Source organism: Spea bombifrons, chromosome 1 (genome assembly GCF_027358695.1).
Source record: "Spea bombifrons isolate aSpeBom1 chromosome 1, aSpeBom1.2.pri, whole genome shotgun sequence".
Lineage (NCBI taxonomy): Eukaryota > Metazoa > Chordata > Amphibia > Anura > Pelobatidae > Spea > Spea bombifrons.
In genome coordinates, this window is record NC_071087.1 from 129,292,825 (window position 1) to 129,319,692 (window position 26,868).

The window sequence follows — 26,868 nt, forward strand, 5'->3', positions numbered from 1 at the left end:
GGACAATAAAGGGTTGAACTATTTGACACTTTCCCTCATAGAAGATTTATTGATACATTACAGTGTTTGGGTTTGGATGCCAGAATAGTTGAAGGGATAAGGTAATGGTGATGATGGGAAGCAGACGGTTGTAGTTAATGGTGTATATTCAGAGGAAGGACTTGTTACTAGTGGGGTACCTCAGGATCAGCACTGGGGCGCATAGTTTGTAATATTATTTATGAGCAATATTACAAATGGTCTTAGCGGAAAGGTATGTTTTTGCAGACAGGGCAGACATTCCTAATGGAACAAGCCAAATGATTGAAGTAAATTAGAAGACAGTTGGAAGTGTGGTAGCTCTAGTTCAATGTTGATAAATATAAAATTATGCATTTGGGACATATTGTGTACAGTTCTAGAGACATTATCTCCAGAAGGATATTGACATATAGGAGAGACTTCAGAGGACAGCTACTATAATAGTAAATGGTTTACAGGAGAAGAAATCATTAAAAGGATCTCAATACGTATCGTTTGGATGAAAGAAGAGAGTGAAGAGATTTGATAGGAACATTAACATACTCAAAGGCATTTAACAAAGTACAGGGGGAGTTTATTTCAGAGGAGAAATGTTAGAAAAAGAGGACATATTCCAAACCTGGAAGGCTTAGATGTAATGAAAGGAAGCTTATTTTTACTGAGAGGGTGGTAGATAAATGGAACAGGATCCCATTCCCATCACAAAGTGGCAGATGCTAATACAGAGAGGGAATTTAAACATGCGTGGGCAACTATCCCGAATCAAAACAAGACCAAGGACTGATAAGGGTCTGATCCCCTACTTCAGCAAAAATGAGTAGACTATATTGGCTGAATGGTTTATATTTCCCATTGGAGAATCAGTTTTGAAAGCGGTATCTTTTCCAAACATAAATTTTAGTTCTTAGTAATGGAGCAATCAGCACTTACGTTCCATTAGCTCCTATGGTAATTGCTCTAGTTTTCTAACTTTGCCCCAAGATTACTCTTTTTATCCCTCAAATTGACTAATCAGTTATGTATGGGTTTGGCTTTGTAGTGAGTGGTGCATTGTCTCCATTTAGGTAACCTCATACTATGAGTAGTTGGTGCTTATCTTTTTACTACTATATATGTTTGGTTTCTTGCAGCAGAAGAAAAGATGGCAGACACCACTTTAGATGCCAAGTTTGAAGACTCCACAGAAGAGAATATTTCTCTAAGTAAGGAATCCTTAAGAAACATATTAAAAACATATACAAAGCAGAATGTTGTTATGAATATTGTACGTTTTTAAAAATAATTTTTCCTTTTTACTTAACTATTATTTTTTTTTTATCAAGTTCTGATGTGCTGTATACATCGCATATGACTGTTGCTGCCCTGTTTTATAGCAATGTACCGGTATATTTTGGCTGTGTTTGTAATTAATCTGTGTTTGAACACTATATAGATATGCAGATGCACCTGTTGTCCTCCCAAAAGTCAGAAGAAAGACACAGGGACCACTGTGATTATCTGCTGGATACTATTGATGAACAGCTTGACCAACTACGTGTAGAGGTAATCCAGCAATCCACAGACCACTGATGTGACCACCCAGGTTTATTGGATTTTTGCTGGAGGAATCTGTCATTTTGTATTTCTTACATACTATTATTAACGTGGTTGGAAAATTCCACTCCTCTGTGAAGAAACCCCCCAAAAAGACAGACTGTGGACGAGCAGGACATCTCCCACACATCACTGAGTAAAGCAGCAGCCCTACAGAATTATATCTTTGAATAATTAGATTTTTTTTTTACTGTAGCAAATTGATTTTCAATAAATTTCAATATAATAAGGTTGCGCACCAGGGAAGCTAATATTTTTACTACTAACTTATTGATTGGCATAGTGGAGCAGCGGATGAGGAAGGGCGGCAGAGAAAAATTAATCTGACTGCAGTGTTGAGGATGAATAGAAGCGGTGAAAGGCGGGAGAGGGGTAGACCGGTTAGTAGGGAGTTGCAATAATCCATGCAGGATATCACAAGGGAGTGGATTAGTAATTTGGTTGTGTCTTGTGTGAGGAAAGGGCGGATTCGGGAGATGTTTTCAGGTGGAGGCGTCAGGATTTGGTGAGGGACAGGATGTGAGGGATGAAGGAGAGAGTAGAGTCAACAGTGACACCAAGGCAGCGAACCTGGTCTGTTGGTTGGATAGTGGAGTTGTCAACAGTAATAGAGATGTCAGGAAAAGTGGACATAGCAGATGGCGGGATTACCATGAGTTTGGTCTTAGAGATGTTGAGCTTTAGGTAACGGGACGCCATCCATGATGCAATTCCTGATAGACAGTGGGTGAGGCGAGTTAGAAGAGAGGGGGAAAGGTCAGGAGCAGAAATATAGATTAGGGTGTCATCTGCATATAGGTGGTACTGGAAGCCAAAAAATATATAAGTTGTCCGAGAGAAGAAGTGCAGATGGAAAATAGCAGAGGCCCAAGAACTGAGCCTTGAGGAACACCAATAGATATCGGTAGGGGAGGGGCGCAAGTTTCAGTAAATGAGACACTAAAAGTACGGTCAGAAAGGTAGGATTTAGGCCATGAAAAAGCTGTGTCACAGATGCCATGAGCATGGAAGGCTTGTGGGACGAGGGGCTGGTCGACTGTGTCAAAGCCTGCAGAGAGGTCCAAGAGAATAACCACTGAGAATTGGCCTTTTGTTTTAGCTGTGAGGAGGTCATTAGTAATTTTAGTGAGTGTAGTCTCTGCTGAATGCTGTGGACGGAAACCGGATTGTAGGGGGTCAAGTAGAGAGTTTGAAGAGAGAAAGACCGAGACATACACAACTACTGACCCAAAGCACAAGAAATGTTGGCTCCAATATGCTCAAAATCATATAAGTATGCCACAGACGTTTGGGGATTCTGTTCTGTGAAGTGGTGAAACAAATGAAACTTTTGGGCCCGATGGATCAGCGGTATGTCTGGAGGAAGACGAATGATGCAAATGCTGAAAAGAACACTCTGCCTATAGTTAAGCATGGTGGTGGTTCGGTGATGCTCTGTTACTGCGTTGAATCTTCTGGCACTGGAAACCTGCAGCGTGTGGAAGGCAAGATGGACTCACTGAAGTATCAGGAAACCCCGGGAGAAAATGTCATGCTGTCTGTGAGGATATTGAAGCGTGGTCATCATTGGACCTTCCAACAGGACAATGATCCCAAGCATACCTCTAAGATTCTACAGTGGCCACCACGGTCCCCTGACTGTATAACACAAAAATATTACTGAACCATTGCTCACGAGGAATAGGCTAAGGTTCCCCAGGATCGCTGCCAGAAGCATTGCAGTAGGTCATAAAAGCAAAAGGGTGCTCTACTCAGTACTAAAGATGCTTGCCATGAGGGGGTTAAATACTTTTGAGACTGGAGAAAGTTGCATTTTCAGTTGAATTTGGGGAAACCACTTGAAGCATTCTTTGAGCTATTTCAATTGCTTTTCTAATATAATGACAAAAAAAGTTAAGTCCAATGTGTAAGTAGGTAAATAGAGTGGAGCTTAATTTTTTCTGAATTTAGTTTTTTCATTTCAGCCACGGCCGGCTTTGAAGAATTCACTAAGAAATGAAGAAAAGGATAGTAAATCATTTCTATCGGAGCGCCATACCAAGGGTAAGTGCAGCATCATGTGTATCTGACCATTATTTAAATCCTGATATTGAATATTTGCTTTAGTGGCAAAGGTATAGAGTTATGGTGGTTTAATGCAATATATATACCGTTTATATATATATATATATATATATATATATATATATATATGTATATATATACGGTATATACATATAAATGTATTATTCACATATATTTTATCAATAACATATGCTTACATGTTGTGTATGTATGTATGTATATATATATATATATATATATATATACACACACACATATATAGTATACATATATACATATATAGTATACAAATATATATACACAATGTATACATACTGTTGGCATATTGTGCCAGTCGTATGTTTATGTTTTAGACTGTGTTACAGGGCTCTGAGTATGGCCACTATCTGCGATCATATTCTGCTGCTTTTTCTCTTCTGGTTTTTAAATTCATCATCCCTGCCATCTTTGGCCTTTAGTGTACACGTTTCAATATCAAACGCACATTTATTTATCTAGCACCAGCAGATTCTGTAGTGCTGTTCAAGGTGAGGGGCAGTGACAATATTTAACAGACAATTTAAAAAAACATTAACACACAATAAAACATACTGGTACAGAGGAAGAAAAGAGCCCTGCGCTTGCAAGCTTGCAATCTATTAATCTTAATGGGAATAACCGTTCTGCAAATAAAAAAAAACACTGTTTAACCCTTTTCCTGCAAAGGATCAAGTACCAAGAAAGAGACTTGTTTAATCATTTACGTTGAGACCATAAATTAAGGCGAGGTGTACATAATATCTTTTAATATCACATTGTATTGCAAAAACATGCTGAGTTAAATTTAGATATTACGGGTGTAATAATATAATGCTGATAATTGGTCAGTAGGTACAAAGAGGGTTTTAAACTTCTGTTCTATGTGTTCTTCGTGAGATTCCAGTAGAAGAGAGGCATACTGATATAATCATTACTAAGTGTTTGAGAAGCTCTCCATTAGGAGCCAGTTATGTAGACACTTGCAGGTTCACGCTGAAGAGTTGTCCTTTTTCACGTTTGTTACATTAGTACTGAGAAATCAAGCATTTATTCTTCTGTAATGTTTTCATCAAGTGCTATTGATGGTTCCTGTGATGGAAAGAGGAACGCGTTACAGAATTGATCAGTTACATAAACTGATTAGGAGTTCGCGGCATCTCTTCACCTGGTTTAAAGCAGATCAAACCAGTTATACAAGTACAGCTTCAGAATTGTCAATAACAATTGATTTTCATAATCTCGTATAGACAGAATATTTGTTTATTTCTACTGCTGACATTTTTTATATATATTTTTCTATATATTTTTTTACTGTATATATTTTTTCCCAAAGCTGTTTTATATACTTTATATGTGTAATCTCCGTGTTACTAATTATTAAAGGGTGATATTGTAAGGGACAATTTCGAATTAGCTATTTTTTTTTTTTTTACTTTTTGCAGGGTTATGGTGGTAATTATCAGAAATTGAGGTCAAATCAGGTCACTTGAATTATTACATTGTAGTGATATTTATGTCATGTTGGCAAGGTTGGTGATGATGAAAAAAATATCAATACATACATAAATATATAAGTACCCACATTTCCATAAAAATGTCCATATATTAGCTCACTAATATTCATGTATTTTTTTATTTTCTTGTTATATTCATGTATATCCATAAAATTACAATAATTAAAATTATTTAAATTCACTTAATTTACTTAAAAAAGAGCTGAGATTTCAAAATCTGTATTTAAACCACTAGGGGTTATAGTGCAAATATTGAAATGTTTTGGAATAGAACGTTTCTCCGATTTGTGTGAAATTAAATAAATTGGTTCTTGAATGCGTTCTTTTAATAGTCTACTTCTCTGACCCATGTAATGAATTCCACATTGGATCAAATAGACTACCCACGGTGTGTTGCAATTAACGAACTGTTTTATAATGTAAGTTATCTTTGAAAGCACTGACCCCTACTGGATTAATAATAATATTTATAAATAATTATTTTAATATATTAAAATAATTCTGATTTCTGGATATACATGAATATTTTTTACCTATAATATGGAAATGTATTATGTGGGTATTTATATATTTATGTGTGTACAGAGTTATCGTCTGCTTCAGTATCAGATATATGGGATCCAAGACAGTCTGGGAACATTGAGAGGAGCTTTCTTACTGTTCCAGCCGGATTTTGTACGTACATTCATTTTCTACTTTATGTTTTTTTTGCACGGGGACCATATGTTTTTCTTGTGTGTGCATTTCTCACAGTTTGGACCGAAGATACATTTTATTGGAGTGTGTATTTAAATTTTTTGGGAGCTCGCTAACAGTGATTTATTTACATTGAGTGCCGCCATACCTGGCCACTTCTCTGGGACTCCGGGTCATCACGGAGAAACCCTGGGTCGTGGGAGCGGCGTTGGGACACGCTCCACAAATGTACAGATTTTGGCTATCACTTTATCATATTTGTCCAATTCCATAATAGTTATATAGTTGCACCAGGGAGAATTATCTCAGAGAGATATCTACCTTGTAGCGGAAAGATCAGTACATTTGGATAGACACATGTGGCACATTTACTAAAACACATGATTTGATTAAATATTATTAATGAAAGATAAGCAAGGTGTTTGCTATACTACTGGAGTGTTATAAAAATATACATGATGTGAATACAGTTCCACAGCGTGAGTTAATTTGGTCCAAAGCTTTGTGGGACTAATGTGTAATTACTATGTTCTCTGATATATACTGTAATAGTATATAAATGAATTTACCATGCAGATCAAATCCTGGTGTCATGTTTAGTAATAACTCATCTTCATTAACACTGCTCTTAGTTCATCCCCTTCTCATTGAACTATTTAATGAAGTTTAACCCATTGAGACTTTCAGAGACATGAGTGACTAATATGAGGTCATGTTCCCATTTTACACTAACCATTTAATCAAGGTAGATATAAACGTACGTTGTGTCCGAATTCTCCTGTGTGTGTGGGGGTATATAGGTTTGTTGCCCACCTTGTTGTGCCTATGAAAAAATCCCATGTGTTCTGCAGCCAACCTTTTGGCTCACATGAACGTGGTAGTCTGTTTTCTTGTGCTTCTTCCTTGGTTGCTCAAAAGAGGCAATACATTAATTTTCATTCATGGAATACAGGCACAAAGAAAGGCAAGGATTGTGCTTGTAATGGATTGCCCCTACAAAACAAACTATACCATGAGGAGTACCCAGTCAGAAACACGGCTTGATAATGACAAATGATATTCTGCAAGCAGAATATATAAATTAAATATACCCTCTCACTCACACATTCCTGTCAAAATGAGAAACAACGTCACCAAAAGAAATCCTGAATGTGAGTATTGTGGAAGGTACATCAGGTTATTACATTATACTTTTTTCCATCTCTTGTACAGATGTGGAACAGTCCCATGGAACTCATCCTGGAGAACACAAAGATCCAACCACTGTGGATCCAAATGAACAAAATAGAGAGTGTAAGAAAGAAGAATACAAATGGAGGCTGGCTCACCTTTTGGGCTCTGAGCAGACAGATATCCAGGATTACCACAGTGACAATTCTGCAGAAAGCGTGTGCACAGAAGACTTTGCGGTAAAGTTCAAGCAGGGAATGATAGAGCCAATATCAACCAGTGGAGCCAATGACAGAAGTGTTCTGGACAACGAAGAGTACAGCTTCATTAAACACCCCAAACTTTTTGAGGAAACCTCTGACATTGCTGGTCCAACAGGGGATAATTTCACACTTAACACTGCAAGAAGGGAAAACATTCTGCAACAGTTTAAAGAAGAGTTAGAAGGTGATTTGCAAGCGGCATTACCTGCAAATAATGAGTGTGAGCCTTCCGGAGCCACCAGGAATAGGAGAGATAGTTTGGAGTCTCTCGGTGGAAGAATATCAAGACTTAGCCAGGTAAATATTTCAGAGCCGTCAAGTCTACACAGTTTGGAGAAAATGAGCTCTGCAGTGAGTAATGTGTCGTCCAGAAGTGCAGAAGACCTCCAACAATGTGTTGTCTCACCAGAAGACCTTTTGAAAAACAAGCTTGCTCTGTATTCTCAGAACATTGTAGAAAAGGGAGACTTTGTTACTACAGATCTTCAAGAAAAAAGTCCTGATTCGCAGCCTTCAGGCTCACATTTAAAGCAACATTTTGAAGGCAAATCAATAGACCACAAGTCAGAAACTCGGTCTAATGACCAGCGCCATTTTGCAGGTATTTCTTCTCATGCAACTACTCCTCTTCTGAAAGGGCACATGAATCACAAAATGTCTGGTATTTCCACTGAACAAAGAAATGGAGATGATATCGGAACTTCTACACATCCAGCAGAACTGAGAACACACACAGAAAGCTGGAGATTGGATGACTCCCTCAAAACACAATGTGGAAAAAAGGATGACAAGGGCTACCATACAGCGAAACCTGCTATACTGTTCGACTATGGGAACACAAACGGTGGTGTGGCGGATAAAACACTCTCTAGTAATAAAGTAGGACACCCGGAAGAAAATGCAGAACAAGCAAGAAAAGAAGACTTTTCGCAGTGCTCACAATCAGTTGTGGAAACTAGTTACATATATAGCTTATGTAAGTCATAGAAACTAGCAGAGTTGACTTTGTCGTGAGAAATCTGCTTATCATAAATAAACCTTGATTCTTTGTCTCTGTGGCTTGTACAGTGCCAAGTCTACAGACGAGTGGATGACGCCTCATTTATACTGTTGTCTAAAAATTACATTGTAGAATGGGTTAACATGTTTCGTATGTTCTCCTGACATTAACTAAAGTTGACACTGTCCATATATGTTCATTACGTAAAAAAAAAACACCGCTAATGAGATGTAAGAGCCTCTTTTTGTACCTCCCAAGTGCTCGATTTTCTGGATGCTCTCATGCTGAGCTGTCCCACTTTTAGTGGGGATCATGGGCTGAGGGATCCTTTGATCTTCCCTGACTGGCCTAGTAAGCTTTGAAAAAATGGAGGGTGCAGGACATACCTCCATTGCTGCTATCACAACCCACCACACAATGTTCTGTAGCTCTGCAAGAGCTACTTAGATATGCCCCAATTTGCTATAAAAGATCTTTCTATCTTGTATATCTCGCACTCTTTATGTGTTTGTTATATGTTTATGATTGGTATTAGTCTAGAACATATTTTTCAGGGAGTTTTGCGTTGTGTCAGTTTAAGGTAGATGGTCCAGTAGAAATACCATTGACATATTGCTGGACTAGAGGACCTAGTGGGAATTGTTTATTTCACTCATGCTGATTATAATAGCTGCTGGAAACAACACAAAATAAACTTGGACTATGTCTTTACATCTGCTAAAGTCCATACTTCACACATTTCATTTTTTTGCCCCCCCCCATAGGCACAAAAGACAACCTTGAAAATCTGAGCTCAATGGACTCAACGCACAAGGAAGAGAACTTCACTCACTACAAGCATGTGGCTGGTATGAAGTCACAAACCGCATGTATTTTATGGTTTGATTTAAATCTGGGGCCTTTATCCAGCTCAGTGCTAATTTATTCAATAATCAGTGATCAGGCGTGATCATTTTTTTGTCTTTTTGAATTAGTGGTCTCTCCCTCCCTCTCTCTCTCTCTCCCCTCTTTCTCTCCCCCCTCTTTCTCTCTCCCCATTCTCTCCTCTTCTTAAATAATACAGGTTTAGTTCAGGAAGCTTTTTTTCAGTTTCAGTGCTGCCATCACTACAGGGTTAGATATCAAAGATGGGAAGTGTAAAGAACAATAACTTAAGAAGGAACAATTTTATGTTTTGATCTTGATTTGAAATTACAAGTAAATAAGGCATCTTCAGGCAGCTTTATGTTATGTATGTTTACTTCTTTGTGACATTTCCTGTTATTTCATATAAGCCATTGCCTTAATCTGTTGCTTTCTTGTTGTAAAGGTATTCCTTTGAAGAGTTTTGATTCAGTGACAGTGGACAGTGATTTGGACTCTGTGACAACGGAGAGAGTACGCGATCACATTCGCAAAGCCCTGAATGTCACCAAAGGTGAAATCTTGTTTTATTTCTTTCCAAAATGTACCACTGTGTGCAAATGTCACAACAACTTGTGCAAGTTTACTTCAGGTGCCAACTTGCATTTACCTGAACTTTGGTGAATTAAACCAAGTGTTCATCAATAGTATCGGAATCCTCATACCACAGTATTGGCCTACTAAAAAGAGGTGAACATTTCTCGCTATAAGTCTGAATTCCAGAAAATAGAGCTCTGAACGTCCCTGAAGAATATATTATATAAGTATTAACGATTTTTCATTAATAGGTTTTACGGATCCTGGACACAAGACTAGAAGAATGCAGCGGAGTCGCAGTGAGAGTCTCAGGTACTCAAAATACATTTATGCCAATACAGACATGTCTAAGACCAAAACATGCACGCTAAGACGTTTGCCACTTTGATTCCTTACCCATGTTTCCATGGCCTCTCTCATTCCCATATACCTGCTGTTTTAGATATGGTCTTTGAGCACTAGATAGGGTTGGAAATGTATGAGCCTGAGCTCTTCAGTTAAGGATAGGATCTATTCTGACTTAAACATTATCTAGCCAACAATTCTCTGTATGCTTATTGTGAGTTTAAAGTGACAAAAGTTCAGATCTTAAAGATCGAAATAGCCGCTCTGTAAGTGGAATGCTCTTAAGCTTTGCATAAAACAGTAGGCATATGCAAATGAATGAGCCCATGTAACCATGAGTAAGGTATCAAATAAGTCATGTGGAAAGAGGCACTTGCTAAAATACCCTATTATCCCATTGATCAGCAAACACGCTGTTGTTTTGGTGTTTAAAAAAAAAATGATATTTAATGCTTGAGATATTACAATATAAACATTATATGTTTCTGTTCAATGTTTTATATGGCATTAATGCTATTCCAATGACTTGTAAGGAATGTAATATTTTTAATATTCTTCTTCCAGTAAAGTAACCACCGATGACGATGAGGAGTTTGAAACAACCTTCCACAGCCCAGGATGGAGATGCGGAAGTCCCAAGAGATGGAATTCAAGCCCAAAAAAGACAACTGAGTCCTCCAGGGAGCACCGTGCTAAAAGCATTCCAACTGACTTCATGGTAAGCGGCCACACAGCCTACAGTATTGGCTACAATACAGTCTGATCCACCGAGAAACACATATGGCGCTTTGCCACTTGGCAAAAATCTGCACTAGACAAGCTGAGAGCTACACCATCCAGTTTAAAGGGGGAGTCCCATGGGAAGTGTCAGGCCGGGATGTGGAGCGTAGCACAGGAAAACAGGACACAATCCACAAAATCCAATCACAAGGGCAAATCCAAAAGAGAAGTCGTGGTCACAGTCCAGGGGTCGAGGCAGGCGGCAAACAATCAGTATCGGGGACACAAGCCAGGGGTCGAGGCAGGCAGCAAGTAGCAATATTGAGGTCACAATCTGGCTGGAGGCAGGCAGCAAGCAAACCATATCAGGGTCACAAGCCAGGGGTCAAAATAGGTTTCAGCAGTAGAGTTGTCCGGAATGGAACCAGGAAGACTTCAATGTAGTTGATAGGGAAGAGAAGGTAACAAGGTACAGAGCTCAACTAGTAAGCCCTGTGTGAGGTGTCTGGAGGGTTTATATAGGGGTAGTATGCACAATGCCCTCCCCCTTTCCCCTGGTCTCCTCCCTTCCCCTTGGAGTCTCTCCGCTGGGCTGCCGCACCCATGGAGATTAAGCCACGCCATCTGCTCATCAGTAGCTGACCTCTAGGTTGGGGATGCGGCCCAGATTGCGGAAGTACGGCCCCACCATGGAAAGACCGGTGTTCGCATTTGCAAGGGGAAAAACTACCATAAATATAAAATAATTTGAGGGGACACTCAGCTATCATATGTAATAAAGTGCATGCAATGGCTAGAATGCTCCTTTAGTGCAATACTAGTAATAAAAAAATGGTGAGAGTTCCCCTTTAGGGGATCACTGTGGATATTAAAAAATGTAATTTGCTTCAACATGACAGATGCTTTATGAAACTTTGTGCCATGTAGCAATTCATTGCTATTGAGTTGTATGGTTGACCCTTCTGTCTTTGAAATACCAATAACAAGAGTGTGGGCGCTGGTAATAAGCAATTTGGGAGACCCTTTCAGAAACACGCTGATCTGATTCCCCATTGGCTGCTGGTTAAGTTTACATTTAAAATCACACAGCAATTGGGCATATTAACTACTAAACAATCATTCTTGTGTTGTGTTGTTGCTTGGGTTACTGGCCAGCATTATGTGTCTCCGGTTCTTGTCCATCCACAGAATTCTTATCCTGTTTGGAATTTAAATCAGTAACAGCTTTGCATCCAAATGACCCCTACATCTCAACCAAAAACCCCCACCAACATGAACAATAACCAAAATGTTATTTGTGACCATGGCAAAGGCAGGGAGTGGGTTTGGAAAGGAGTGGGGTTACCTTGGCCCTTTAATTTCCTTCAAACCATAAAAAACCTTTGGAAATGGGATATCACTGAACCCTGGAAGAAATCCTAAACTAAATTGCAAATACTGCACAAAAAATGGACAGTTTTATTTTTATTTTTTTACCAAATGCTTTAGATGGAGGTTGTTGGAAAATGGCTGCGCGAAAAGTTCTAGAATGACACTTGTGAAAAATGCTAGGTTTCCTGCTTTTACTGAATATTTACTTTTTTGAGTAGTTTTGGAAACTGGGAGCCATGATAAATCCTAGCTTAGTTAGAAAAGAAATGAAAGCCTTTAAAAAAATCACATGCACCCAAATGTTTCCTGTAAATGCAAATAATGCATGAAAATCTGTGACATATGATATGTTTCTAAACTGAAGACAAGTAAACTAATATTTTTTTTTGCTTTAGCTGTTTACAATTTGTAATGATTTTTTAATAAATGATATTATATGTAAATGTGTATGCTTTATTTATTATTATTATTATTTATTGATTTATTTAGTTCCAACATATTCTGTAGTGCTGTACAGTGGAGCTTTATGTGTAAAACATTTTTTTAGAACCTGTAGTGTCTTTAACTTGTTAAACTAACAGATTTTCCATTTTGTTCTTGTGCTAGGGGTCCCCTGGTGAAGGACAGTTTAAGAGAGTCCTAGAAGACCTTGCCACGGAAAGAGCGATCCTGGAAGAATCCGTGGCCAAGCTTCGACGAGTAAGTAAAGATATAAGTAAAAAATATCTGTTGATATAATTTACAGGTCACAAGGTTATGGTATGGAGTGCATTGAACTGCAGCAATAACCAATACGATAACAAATATACGTAATGAGCAAATATCATATTCACTGCTGGGTGGGACCATCACGGGCCTTCAATAAGGATTAATATATTTTTAATAACGGGTCAAAGTGAAACTGCAAAAAAATATACATTATTATATTTCTGTCTAAAAAACGTTCATGTGATAGAAGAATGTTATGTAAAATGTGCAACTTCATCATTGACCAGAATGTTACAGATGCTGTCTTCTGCCAAGTAAGGCTTATTTAGTTTTGCCCTTAATTTTTAGGGGTTTAGTCATATATATATGGATATATATCCATTCTTTTGTGTGAGAGTGGAAAGTAGAAGTGACTTAGGTGGAAGGAGATCCAGTGGTGCTTGCCCATAGCTAGTGGTGGTGAGGGAAGGTCTGCTGGAGAATTGGTAGAACTTCAACGACTCTACTATTCCCAGAGTCTTGAGACTAATAGGTGGAAGGCGATCCAGTGGTGCTTGTCTTGTGACTATCATGAAAACACAGTATGTTAAATATACTTTGTGGTAAATATTGACTGTTTACACAAGAGTGAACTGATGTTTGATGTCATTACAGGAAGCCATTATGGAAGAAGAGCGATTATTACAGCGGAAAACTCAGTGTCGGGAGGCCGACCTGTCTCTTAATGATATCCTGGGAAAGAAACAGGTTTAAAGCTTTTTTCTCACTTGTAGGGAAAAAACTATATATCCATTTCCTCTAGCAGTAATATTTACTAAGCACAAGTAGTTTTTTACTAAATAGTATCAAGTCAAAAAAATGGCCTACTCACAGTGCCACAGAAGTCTATAGCAAGGTGTATGTTTCCTTTTGCATTCTAAGATTAAACTTCTTGATATGGTAATAGGATTGAATAATAGCCATTAAACATGTAATTGTACAAGGGGGGATCTAAGACATTGTACAAAATAATAAGTAAGTGTATTGTATTTGGATCTGCACTAGATCAGATGTTCAGCATCCTGACTTCTCACTAACAGTGACTGGAGTGCAGATTACTTCATGTCATGTCAACATAAGATAGCTATATAAACACAGTTCAGCGATTGTCACGCTTTGATAAAGCTGGCTAGACAGAGCTCTTATTAAGATGTATACGCGGGCCTCATGTCCAAACTTGAAAAGGATCTGTGATCTGCTGTATGAGAAATGTAACCAGGATCACTGTTGTTTTAAAGACCAGTAGTGTCATTAGATAACTTTTAGCAAGATGTAAATATATGATTTTTTTGTTTTTTTCAAACAAAAAGTCACATCAAATTACTATATCTGTTCGGGAACAAAGTTTAGTGCACTTGTAGTGGTACAAGAGGTGCTACATTAATTTTTCTGATGTTTGATCCAGTCAGTTTTTTATTTCTGTAATAAGTAATGTGGGGCGTGTGTTTCTTCCTATTATCCTTGATCAGTATCTAATAATGTTATTTTCTTCATGTTAGGAAACGTATCGGGAATTGGAGTCTCTCAGAGACTTATTGGAGAAGACTCAGAAGGACATGATGAGAATGGAGTCACGTGTGAGGGAGACGCAGATAACAGAGGAGGGCTTAAGGTAAAGGATCTAACTTCCATATTGTAAGACAAAGTTCTCTGCGGTGGTCACGTAGCGCAAAAGATGATCTCCTACCGAGTGATAACTAATGGGAACTGACCACAGAATACAATGAATTAACTAAATACTAGAACGGGATGCAATCTGAAGATGCCTGAAGCTCATATTGTGTTTTCAAAGAGTGGAAAAGAAACCAAACACAAATGATTTTGTTACATACACAAACCTTTGTGCCTGGATACGCTCTGTAAGATAGGTATTGAGCTGGTGACTGTGGAGGTAGAAAGCATGTTCAGTACGACTGTGAAAGTCGGTAGAACTTTTGCCCCTCATTTTTAAAGTTTTGCTCCCCGGTGTCTGACAGGAATGAACTGGTTGTACTTGAGTACAAGCGTGATGACTATTTGAAGGAGCTACATGACCTTGAGCTGGAACTAGACTCCATGCGGCAGCAGAACTCAAGCACACGCAACAGCCAGATGGCCAGTTTTCAGTATGAGGTAAGAGAAGCAACTGCACAATTCTATATCTTGTCAGCAACTGAGCTTGTTACAGAACTGATGGCTCACATTTTCTTTTACAAATATTATCTGCCTTGATCTTAACTTAATGACCCATCGCAGGTATCATCCATCCAGCTGAGATCCCATGACCATTGGGAACTGCAGTAAAACCATATTCTTCTTCTAGAAAAAAGTATTTGATAAGTCACTGTCCTCTGCAGATTTCTTCACTGACGAGTGAACGAGATGAGCTTAAAGCCCATGTGCGCCACCTGGAGAGCAGCCTGTCATTCATGGAGCGCCAAGAGCTGGAGCGGCAGCTTAGCAGTGTTAAGTCAGAACTATTCTCCGAGCAAAGAACTGCCAGAGCAAATATTGAGAACCTTCAAGAGGTAGGCTTCTAACTATTATCTCCTGAATGTCAGCTTTAGAAGGACAGAATGATTTCCAACAATCTGATAAAGGCATAGAACCATTGTAAGTGTGTTGAGTCCTTAAATACTCTGGAAAGATTAAAGTGCGTGTTCTTGCATTAACCATTTGTATAGTGTTAAACTGTTCAGATGCTGCCCACATTAACAATAAACCTGGTCACTACCTTGTTTTCCTAATGGAACAAGCCTTCTGTACTTTGTATTCAAATACAGCCTGCAAAACTTCCCTATTGGAAAATACCTCCTGTGATCAGAGACAACATTAATTATTAGACAGCGGGCTAACATGAACCTCCCAGCATTTAGTAATTGATTCAATATGTTATTTTTAACTAGAAATTACAAACATAGAAATAAAAAGAATCTTATGAGTTACACACTGTACATTGTGTTTTATTTGCAGAGTTTAGAAGAATGTCAATGCAAACTAGAAGAAAAAATATCTGAATGTGCAGAGAAGCAGGAGAAGCACAAGCAGCTGAAATCCCAGCTACGGGAGCTTGAAAAGAAGTATGAAACCCAGATACAGGTATTTCTGCACCACTCTCAGCACTTCTGATGTTACCGGGTGAGGGATTCCAGATGAATTGTGGCACTGCCAGGCCTGGACATCTGGCACACCAGGCATATGATTGATAAGCTTTTAGTAGAGAGCTTTCCATACTCAAATGATCTGTCACTCCAGCCGCAGTGTTTGGCCACTGTCTGGGTATGTCCGGCTACGCACTACGTGAGCAGAAAAATAATCAGCCGTGGGCCGTAGTTATCTCATTTGGTGGATGCTAGAAGTAAAGTGCCAGATGCTGGCATACCGGGTTCCACAACATGGCAAAAGTAATGCCTATACAAAATCTGGTTGAGAAAAAAAATAAACTCAACGATGGATATTGTCCAAAGAGAATGGCTTCTATTAGGTAAAAGTCCTGCTTGTCCATTGAAATCTTTCTCTCTTTAGACATTGATTAGAGCATCCGGAGGGAGAATAAGATGGCAAGATGTTATTGTTCACCACATGGCAGTATGTTAAGGAGTCAGGGTGTTTGTCTAGTAGATTGGGCTACACTAACACAGCTAGAATATATAGAAATGGCTAATAGGCAGCTGCCTGTAAGTAGAACTGCTTTCAAAAAGAAAACGGCACAAAACCCTATGTAATACTAGTAATATTTTTTTGGTGGGACTACCCCTTTACAGTATAAATGCGAACAATGAAAACAAATCCTGTCCTTTCACTTTAAAGCAAACAAATTGTTTCATGTATTCTTTGTTTTAGAGTTCATTACGCTATACATATACGGACCACTTTTGGTAATGCATGCTGGAGTTGTGTATTGTATGTTCGGTGGCCAAACTAAACATCCAGTTAATGCCAGGCTCAGATGCAAGAATGTTCACAGTACAACCTGGATATAACTGACTACATTTTCTGTGACCATGGTAAAATATTGTGATACAAAGAGCTTTCATTGTTGAATGTCCCCAATAATCAGGTGACATGTTTCTCTATTTATAGAATCAGATAGAAGAAGCCAGTGACCAAAAAGAAGTGTTAAACCAACAAGTTGCAGACATGACATCCCAAGTCCAAGAGCAGAGCACCAGGATAACATCACTTGAGAAGATCCTGTCTGAGAAAGAGCTGGACCTCCTGAGACTCCGAGATGTCATATCCACCCTGAAAGCTGATAAGGAGGGCCAGGTGTTGGCTTTTGAGGCTCTCAAAGAAGAGCAAAACAAGCGAGTGTTGGATCTGCAGCTACAGCATCAGCAAGACAAGGTAACCAATTACTGCACAAATCCCCCCCCTCCACGTGCCATTTGCTATGGTACTACATCTGACTGCAGGTAGAATTTCAGTATCACGGTGCTGACTGCTGATAACATCTCTCCTCCAATCTAAAAATTCAAGAAATCCATTTAGTCAACTTTAGTAATCAAAACCACAAGTGAAATTTGTTGTTGTTGCAGCAACCCGTAAGAGTACTCCCCAAGTATGAACAATATCTTATCCAAATGGGGAGAAAAAGAAAAAAACATATAGAAAAGTAGCAATATGTGGGAGTATATATATATGCACTCACAAACATCTTTAATAATGTAGGCTCATCGAGTATAAAACAATGGCACATCATCCTCATCCAACAATTGTAATACCTGGAGAAACACAAAAGATAATTTATTATCGTTAAAAACATTTTAATGTACCATCATTTGGATGAGACCCATGGTAATGTAGTTAATTCGTGTTGCTCTTTTTTCTCTGTTACATTTATTTCTTTTTATACAGGCTGCATTGTGTATGTATGGCCTTCTAATGCCTGTTGTGGCATGTGACAGGGCTACTATTCAGGCAGTAGCCTTTTGGAAAATCCCTTATGAAAACACTTTGCATTAAAGTGAAAACAGTTCTTTTTTAACCCCTTAATGACAAAGCCTGTACATGTACAGACTCAAAATGCACTGTTTTCAATGGATTTAGGGACTGCCCATTGTCCTTAAGGGGTTAACAAATGATTTCGAATTTGTTGTTGTTGCCAAGTTTTAATTGACTTGAAAGGTCTGCCCCGTGCTTCTGTTTGCATGAATTCAGCATAGAGGAGAAACCAAAGCATGCGTTAGACTACTTGTTTGGCTTTAGAATGAAAATCCAATGTTCCAATAACTAAAACACCAAGATAGGAACCTGATGTTCGTAGGTTAACGTGGAGAATAATCCATCGTTTATATTGTAATCAGTAGTGTAACATGACATGACTACTTAGGCTTTCTCTCCTTATTATGAGTCTGAATCCAAGTATTTCTAGAAACAAAACCGCCTTGGCAAATAATCAGTGAAGTATGGATAATATATAATAATAATATACGGTAGTCATATAGAAAAAAAATGTTGTTCTTTCTTTAATCAGGAAAAGCAAATTGCAGAACTACAGAAGGAGATGCAGCTCCAGAAACAGAAGGAAATCCAGCAGGTCAGTGATTTTTGGGTCATCGTTGTTCAGAAGAAATGCTGGCTTGGGATGCCTGATTGTAACTCTGCAAGATTCTCATGTGATGATGGATTTCTCACCTGTGTTATTTTGTGAATTTAGTTAGCAGAAAATATGGAACAACTGAAACTAAAAGCACTGCAGGACCAAGCCGAATCCCTCAGAAAAGAAACTGATAAAGCCTTGAAGGCCATTGAGGTAGGACTCTGATCTCCTTATTGTCTACTTGTGTGTGGGTAAAAAAATATGTTACTTTAGACTTAAAAAAATGAAAGTATACGCCAGAAAAAGAAATTGTTCATGTGTATATATATATATATATATATATATATATATAACAGCTAATTAAACACGAGGACAAAGAGAACTGAAATAAACTCAATGTGCATTGTCGCTGTTGAACGCATTTTCATCAGCGTTAGCAAACAATGTGGCATTATAGGATAAATATCGGATATGTTTTTTCATTTATTAAGTATGAGATGGTAAACATTGTATGAAAATAGTAGTATATTGTATTTATTAATATGGCACATTACTAACAGCAGAACATATATGTTATGTTTACTATAAAACACCTGTCATTCCATCATTATGGAAACATGAGACCTACCATAATCATTATTAAAAACCAGGTAAGGGGAAATCATCTGGCTGATAGGACATCATTGATAGGCTTGCTTCATCTACGCAGGGAAAAGATAAAGATATTACAAAGCTGAAAGAGACGCTGCGATCGCAGAAGGAATCCATGAAGAAGCTAGCTGCGGAACTGAAACAGGAAGCGAGGGAAATGGTAATAAAACTGAATGTGTATAAAACCTTCACCAAGGAGTACATAGAGTCCATATGTGTCAATACAAAGCTAGCATTGGAAGCACAAGAACAAATTTTATGGACTTGGATTAGGTGGCTACCTCCTATCACCATTAAACACGTTGAATATAGATCCAGTAACATATAACCCCAATATTCAACATTTATCTTTTTGTTTGTTTTATTTTCAAAAATATCTACACATTAACACCACAGTTACAAAATACCGGGGAAATATGGTTGGGGCCACTGGGGCGAGTGCCTCTAGGGGGCCTTTTGCGAACCTCTTGTTTTTGTCTCCCCATGCCGGTTAAAAAATAGTTTAGACAGGCCCCATGAGCCGGCACGGGGAGACAGGAATGTATCGGGGTCACGTATTTGTGTGTGTGAGCATGGATATGTACATGTGTGTTTGTGTGTGAGCATGGATGTGTACGTGTGTGAGCATGGATGTGTACGTGTGTGAGCATGGATGTGTACGTGTATGTGAGCATGGATGTGTACTTGTATGTGTGTGTGTTTGGTCATGGATATGTACCTGTGTGTGAGCATGGATGTGTACTTGTACCTGTGTGTGAGCATGGATGTGTAGGTGTTTGTGAGCATGGATGTGTAAATGGGGTGAGATTTAGTGGGTGTTAGTGAGTATGAGTAAATGTGTGTAATTTGTGTAAGTGTGTTTACATATGTTGTATCAAAGATGGGGCAAAGAAACCACAGACAAGTTGTTTGGGGGCAAGTTTGGGCCCTGGGGTGATTTTCACACCAGGGCCCCGTGGTTTCTAGGTAGGCTCCTGGTTGGGGCTAAGGATAAGATGTCTCTATAGGAGTCGGTTTGTGGAGTCGCTTTTCTGGAGGAAAGGCATTGTAGATACAGACAAATGCTCTGCTTTAATGATACCTCCATACATGGAACCAACAGCACAGTGGATGATCATATTGGGGGTTGTTTAGAAAAGAGCATTTCTAGTGCAAAATCATCTGGAATATTTTTTCACTTTGATGGAATTCATATGATGAATTATTGTCAGGTCCGCTGTGAAATGTAGTACAGGGGTAACAAGCCATTTCACACAGGGTGGACGTTAGACAGAATACATTGGTCTTTCAGGTGCATAACACCCTGCTTCGTGAGCAAAAGAAGTGGGAAAGTGAGAAGAAGGATGCATTACAAATACAGAGACACACAATGGAAGAGGAGAAGCTCCGAGAGATGGCAGATCTACGAGACTCATTGGAACAGGAACGCAGAACAGTTATGGCATTAGAGAAGAAAGCGTCTGACCTGCAGAATGTAAGAGTCTCTGATATAATGGCATGTTTGTTCCAAGAGGGTAAAATAAAATGTGTTTATCCAGATGAAAGACTTGATATTTTGATATACCGTATTTGCTCGATTGTAAGACAAGGTTTTTTCCAGAGCAAATGCTCTGAAAAATACCCCTCGTCTTATAATCGAGGTCGTCTTCTAATCAGACCTCATTCTGCTTCGGCCGTGCTGCTTACCGGTCTTAGCAGCAGGAAACAGGAAGCTAGCACAGTCCTCACATAACTCTACCTCCCCCTCCTTCCTCTGGGGGCGGGGCCAGAGAAGTTGCTCGCACAGCCGGGCCCCTGCAGAAGTCTTCGAGTGGGAGATCTGCAGTTCAGGTAAGGGGGTGGGGGGTTTGAGCGTGTGTGTGTATGTGTGATTAATGGAATGAATGAGTATTTAAATGTTTGTGAATGAGTGTGTGTGTGATAGCATGGATGTGTAAGGGGGGTGGGGGTGGTAGCATGGCATAGGGAGGCTGTAATCACACTTCTAACATACCCAGGTTCCAGCATGTACTGGCTGCCTTGGCTTGATAGGAGTGTGATTGCTGTTAGCAGTATATATATATATATATATATATCTCCAGAAATGCATTTTAACCCCCTATATGCCACTCAGCCCCATGATATGCCTTTTAACCCCCTATATGCCAGAGTGGCATATAGGGGTATAAGGAATATCATGGGTCAGAGGGGCATATAGGGGGTTAAAAGGCACATAATGGGGCAGAGTGGCAAATAGGTGGTATAAGGCATTTCTGGGGGCAGAGTGGCAAGCCTGGGGCAGATGTGCATAACTGGGGGGGGCAGGTTGGCAAATAAAAGGAAATAAAAAATATATTTTTCTCAATCATAGCTTTTATTAAATATGAAAATTAGTTTACATGAATTAATATTTACTAGTAAAACTTTTTTCCTATAGGGTAGTCTTATATTCAGGCTTTTTGTTTTTTTCCTAAATTAATATTTTGATTTTGGGGGGTCATCTTATAATCAGGGTCGTCTTATAATCGAGCAAATACGGTATTCTGATATATTTTTATACAAGCAATCCGCCTAATGTATCGGTTTGTCTTAGTCTGTCAGTTCTAGTCTTGTCATACCCCTTGAATATATGTATTGTATTAAGCGCTGCGTAAATTGTTGCCGCTATGTAAATAAAAGATAATGATAATAATATTATTTTTTATGTTGACAATGGCCAGTTTCTATTGTAAAAAAAAATTCATAAAGTAATATCTGTTTTTTCCCCACAGTGTGAAATAAGTGTGCTTTATAAGTAGAAAAAATGTAACTTTTACATATGTTGATGATGAGCTAGGCTCATGAACAATGGACTTGTTGATCTATATGAAGAACGTTTTTGAATTTTATCAATTCTGGCTAATGAGCTAGTTTTCCATAACATGCGTATTACAGATAATTCAGGAACACGAGATACACTATCGCTCACTGCAGCGAGAGAAACAAGATGCTCTGGATGATCTGCGTGCTGTCCTGAGGGAAGAGAAGCAGGAAGAGATGAGGAGGCTCGAGCAAGAACTGGCACTGGTACGAGAAATAATTTACCAAGACATACCAATGCTAAAATATTCAATGTTTTCCATTGTGAGCATTGAAGTTAATCAGACAACAGGACAAATCTTGTTCACTGATACCGTGTTACTACTGTATTGTGTACTCTCACTATGGGCTATGTTAACTAAGCAGTGTTCTTCAATAGGACAATTATTCTTGGGCATCAAATGTAATTTTCTTGTTACCAGGCACATATAGGGACTAAGGAATAATTACATGGATTATAGATTATTAAAGCCAGTCTTAAACTTGGTTGGAGCATGTTTCACACAACAATTCGTGGTACTAAGCAGCTGAACCCTTTTGTGACCGACTGTACAGGAAAAGGAGCGGGACGTGGAGCGCTTGAAGGTCAGGCTTCAGCAGCTCGAGGAGGAGCAGCACATTCTGCGGGCTGAAAAGAATGAATGCGTTTTCCGGGAGAGGGAGGCTGTGGCCCAGGCGGAGCGGGCTGAGCGGGCGCTGGGAAGGGAGATCAGTGCCGCTTGTGAGCGGATCTTGACTACTCTTGGGAGACCAACACCTAAGAGCCCTTCGCACACCAGACATGGGTACGTGACTGCTGCTCCTTGACAGGATTAGATTATTGGATGATTAAACCTTGCACTGACACTATACTAACATAGTAACCGTGACACATTAGAAATTGCCATCCTATTGAAGCACGTAGGCAAAGATTCAGGTGCAACTCCCACATCGTCCGTTACTAGTATCGAATTAAAAATATGTTTTGGGAATTATTGTGGTAATTTTGTTTGTTTTTTTTTAAATCAGTTTTTGCACAATGTTCTCAGACACCTGCATCTTAGCCATTTGTATGGATTCTAGATTGTTATTTTAGCCTAATTTACTAGACAAACAACCTTACTCCTTATCATACTGTATTGTAGTAGGTAATAGAATAGCTCAGTCTCAATCCCCTGCCTGACTCCCTGACTAATGAAAGTCTGCGTCGCCAACCATTTCAGTGTACAAGCAGGAATTCAGCAGCATTCCCATAAAGAATCAGCTCGCTGAGTGTGAGCGGGGAAAGTCACTCAATATATCATTATGTGCTCCACTATGTGCTCTTTTGACCTGTGTGGAGCAGAAATGTAGGTAACAGCGTCAATATAGAATAATGGGGGGATTCTGGACCTTCTGGATCTCTCTTTGGGCAGACACTGAATGTTAAATTATAGTTTTATGGAACCACAGGTATTATATGTGCCTATTTCTGATATTTTCATACAAAACTATATTGCATGAAATTGTCTTGTAGAAGCCCATCTCGCCTATCCACCAACCAAGCCCTGCAAATGCTGCACAGCGTGAGTGAGGACACCAACCAGTACATTCACGAGCTACAACAAGATATAGAGGCCCAAAAACGCACCGCCATCCATGTGCAGAGAGAGAAGGTGAGGAATGAAAGCTGTTATTAGGTATTAATATACCATCTGCAAACTAACAGTAAGGTAAATAAACAACAGAAACACAACACAGCTTCGTCAAACACATCTACACATCATTTTATAGCCTCTAAATCCTCCGAACTGCCCTTATAAAAAGCACATTATATAAATATACATAAAAAAGCCAAGTAGGTCACTCTCAAACCCCTGGAATAAAATATCCAGATCTGAAATGCTGTAAACTCATCAGAAACGCAGACAGTAAGGCACTGGTGCGTCCATCTCACTAATTCCAGCCAGCGAGGCAGAAACACCAGTTAGTTTCCATCTGCTTATGTTCCATCAGTTTGAAAATGCTTCCTCCTTATTGTGATGCATGCGCAGGCAATGAGGAGCCTCCTTACTGCGGTGTCATAACCATGTCCCCTGTGTAATATTCAGGAGCGGGAGCTGCAGCAGGTGAAGGAGCACATGCAGTTGGAGAAGGAAAAAGCTCTGGATTTGTTAAAGGAACGGCTCATCCAGGTGATTTTTGGGGTGGCGGTAACTTCATACTTTCTTACGTACTCTCCAGTGTGAGCTTTGTACACCAGGTTTGGCTTTATTTATTTGATTTGTATGAATCGAGTGCACTTTTTGTTCCCCATGAAAGGAGCACATTGAGGAGATCACTAACCTGCAGAGAGAGCAGCTCAGGGAGTCCATGGGGCCTGATGGCCAGTCTCTGCGGCAGCAGCTACGGGAGAAGGATAATGAGCTGCGAGCCATCCAGAGGAACATGGCCAAATGGAAAGACGAGACTGCCGCAAAGCTGGCCGTAAAATTTGAGGAGGAACTCAATGCAGAGTTAGAGAAGTAAGTAAGTCTGGACTTGTCCTCTGTGATGGAACATGTGGTTGTTGAATAGCTTTTTTCTTGCTTCTGAGCCACTAGATCATACAGTCTTGGATCTAGTCTTGGTCCTAGCTCAACTGTGACTTCATACCCTGTTCATGTAACACTATTCGTGAAAATACCCTGTTTTGTTCATCTATCGACTGATGGCACTCAGATTCCTCCAGTGGCTACTTTTACCCACAACCTTCGTAAACCTCTCTAGCCAATGTTGTGCATGCTGCTCCTGGCACATATTTAATATGGAATGGCCTTCTCATGAAACCATAAAATGGTCATTTATCTCTCTACAGATGCAAGATGGAATTTTTAAAAGAAAGGTAAAGTTAGGAAAGAAATAGATTGTCCATCCATATCATCAGTCGCTAGTTCATTCCATCTACTACAACCAAAACTAATGAGGCACAACAATCAGTATACATTCAGAAACCGTGATTTATTGCCATATTGTACGTTATGGCCAACTGTCCACCAAACAGAACATGTATACTGTTTTAAAGATGCTTTACCAGCATAGCCCCATACAAATAGTTTAGGAAACGTCCATGTATAGATAATCTAGTGTTCTGGGTTTTGTCCGTGGAAGGACATGCATGAGTTAAAGGCATCTTTTCCCACCAATATAAGGTTCTGCAGTGGGGTTTATTCACTAAAGGGAGGGTTGTAGTTGGGAGAGATATCATTTCAACTTTCTCCCTTCACTGGAAGGTTTCTCCAGCAAGAAGGGCTGAGCTGAGCCTGTATAATTCAATGGGTGAAAATCTCACGTGTTTAACTATACATTATACAGGGCCAGCCAAGCTCATCCTGCAGCAGAAGCTTACTGGGGTTGGACCTTTGTAATGTATAATGAAATGAAGGACCTGAAAACTATTCTATCAACTCTATCATTACTCTCCTGTTACTCAATTTTGGGTGTATATATAACAAAAAAACAAGCACTCTGGACTCAAAAGGGTTACCTTGCCCTTATAGATACAGAATATATATATAGTTAGTTTTATATTGGCGTTTGACTCCAATGAGTACTTTGTGCCATTTTTAAATGTAGAAAAACATATTTCATTTCAGTTGAATATTGTAGTCCCAAATCATTCTTTCTGGCCTCAAAATCCAATCAACCCCCCTGACTCCCTTCATTATGCATTATAAAGGGCCAATGCTAGTGAGCCTCTCCTGCAACAAAGACTGCGGTGGCCCTGCAAAGTGCATAGTTAAATTGAGTTTCCTATTGCCTATGAATTATAGGGTCAGCGCTGCCCTTCTTGCAGAAACAGCGCACAGGTTTACCCATCATAATGCATATTGAAATAGGTGAAGCAGAAACCCCCACAAACACCTCTGTTAGTGAATACACTCTGAAAATGAATGCCAGCTGTGCCGCTATTTAACTACCCATCAGTAGCATCATAACCAAATAACACCATCTTCACCTGTGCATGTCTGAATAATTCTGTGTTAAACCATCCTAGCCGATATACTGTCTAATTGTTGAGTTTACAGGCAACTCTGTCTCGCCATTAAATGACTGTGCATGTATGTAAAGTCCGGTCTGACGAGAGGGACTTGAAGTGACCCAAGCTGGCTATATAGCTACGGTTAGGCTCATCCTCCTGTCGAGGACGGTCACAAGATGGTTTATGTTTGGGGGTTTCACAGATGTCCTACACAGACTGCCATGTCCTTGTGATCTTCTTAGTTTTGAATTTGGGAAACGGTCATATTTACTTCTGCCCACGTCAAATGATCTTTGGATTCTCCCTGCAAATTAGAGTTGCCTGTCTGACTTATGTCTTCCACATCTGGTTCTTGATATGTGACAAGTTATGTGATTCTTACTGTGACCACTAACATGATATATTTGTTTTCTGTAGAAGTCTATCCAGGAGCAAAGCTTCAGAGAGTCACAGATATGCCGAGAGAATCGGGACAGTTTGCAGGACTCCCATGGTACGCATGTGCTGTCTATGGATAAATGCTCTTTACCTTTTGGGAGAATTGTGCAGAGAAAGTCAGCGTTTTATATATAAGATCTATACATATAGTACATTGTTAGCTCAATCACATGTTTATTGTTTTATAGCCACTAACTGTCTTAGAGATATTCTTTTGGGGCTACTGTACCTAAGCAGTGCAGAGTTTGGTGAAATCATTGATTGTCCTTATTCTGAACTCATTCTTTTTCCCAATTCAAATTATATTTACTTTAAGTTGAAAAAAGTCACCTTTCATTGTTGCTGTCCCCTCATCCAGGAGTCACTTTGGCCGTTAGATGGTCTGTTTTCCCTTTGGCCTCTCCTTATCCAGACAGAAGCATCTAGTCACGCTGGATCCTATGTTGTTCTGTTGTTGTTATAGGACAGGAGAGAGAATT

The 26,868-nt window shown here is 39.3% G+C and overlaps 1 protein-coding gene across 1 annotated transcript; it reads left to right on the top strand.

Annotated features, from left to right (window-relative positions):
* Window positions 1-1,162: 1,162 nt before the first annotated feature.
* On the top strand, window positions 1,163-26,852 carry LOC128472275 (trichohyalin-like). Its single transcript, XM_053454231.1, has 26 exons — window positions 1,163-1,223; window positions 1,454-1,563; window positions 3,579-3,657; window positions 7,119-8,315; window positions 9,104-9,187; window positions 9,649-9,756; window positions 10,031-10,091; window positions 10,689-10,842; window positions 12,822-12,914; window positions 13,578-13,670; window positions 14,462-14,574; window positions 14,939-15,074; window positions 15,299-15,469; window positions 15,915-16,040; window positions 17,025-17,288; window positions 18,418-18,480; window positions 18,601-18,696; window positions 19,193-19,294; window positions 20,426-20,608; window positions 22,048-22,179; window positions 22,528-22,757; window positions 23,468-23,606; window positions 24,042-24,125; window positions 24,253-24,455; window positions 26,369-26,444; window positions 26,802-26,852. The coding sequence occupies exons 1-26, from the start codon at window positions 1,163-1,165 to the stop codon at window positions 26,850-26,852; spliced, it is 4,209 nt and encodes a 1,402-aa protein (XP_053310206.1).
* Window positions 26,853-26,868: the final 16 nt, after the last annotated feature.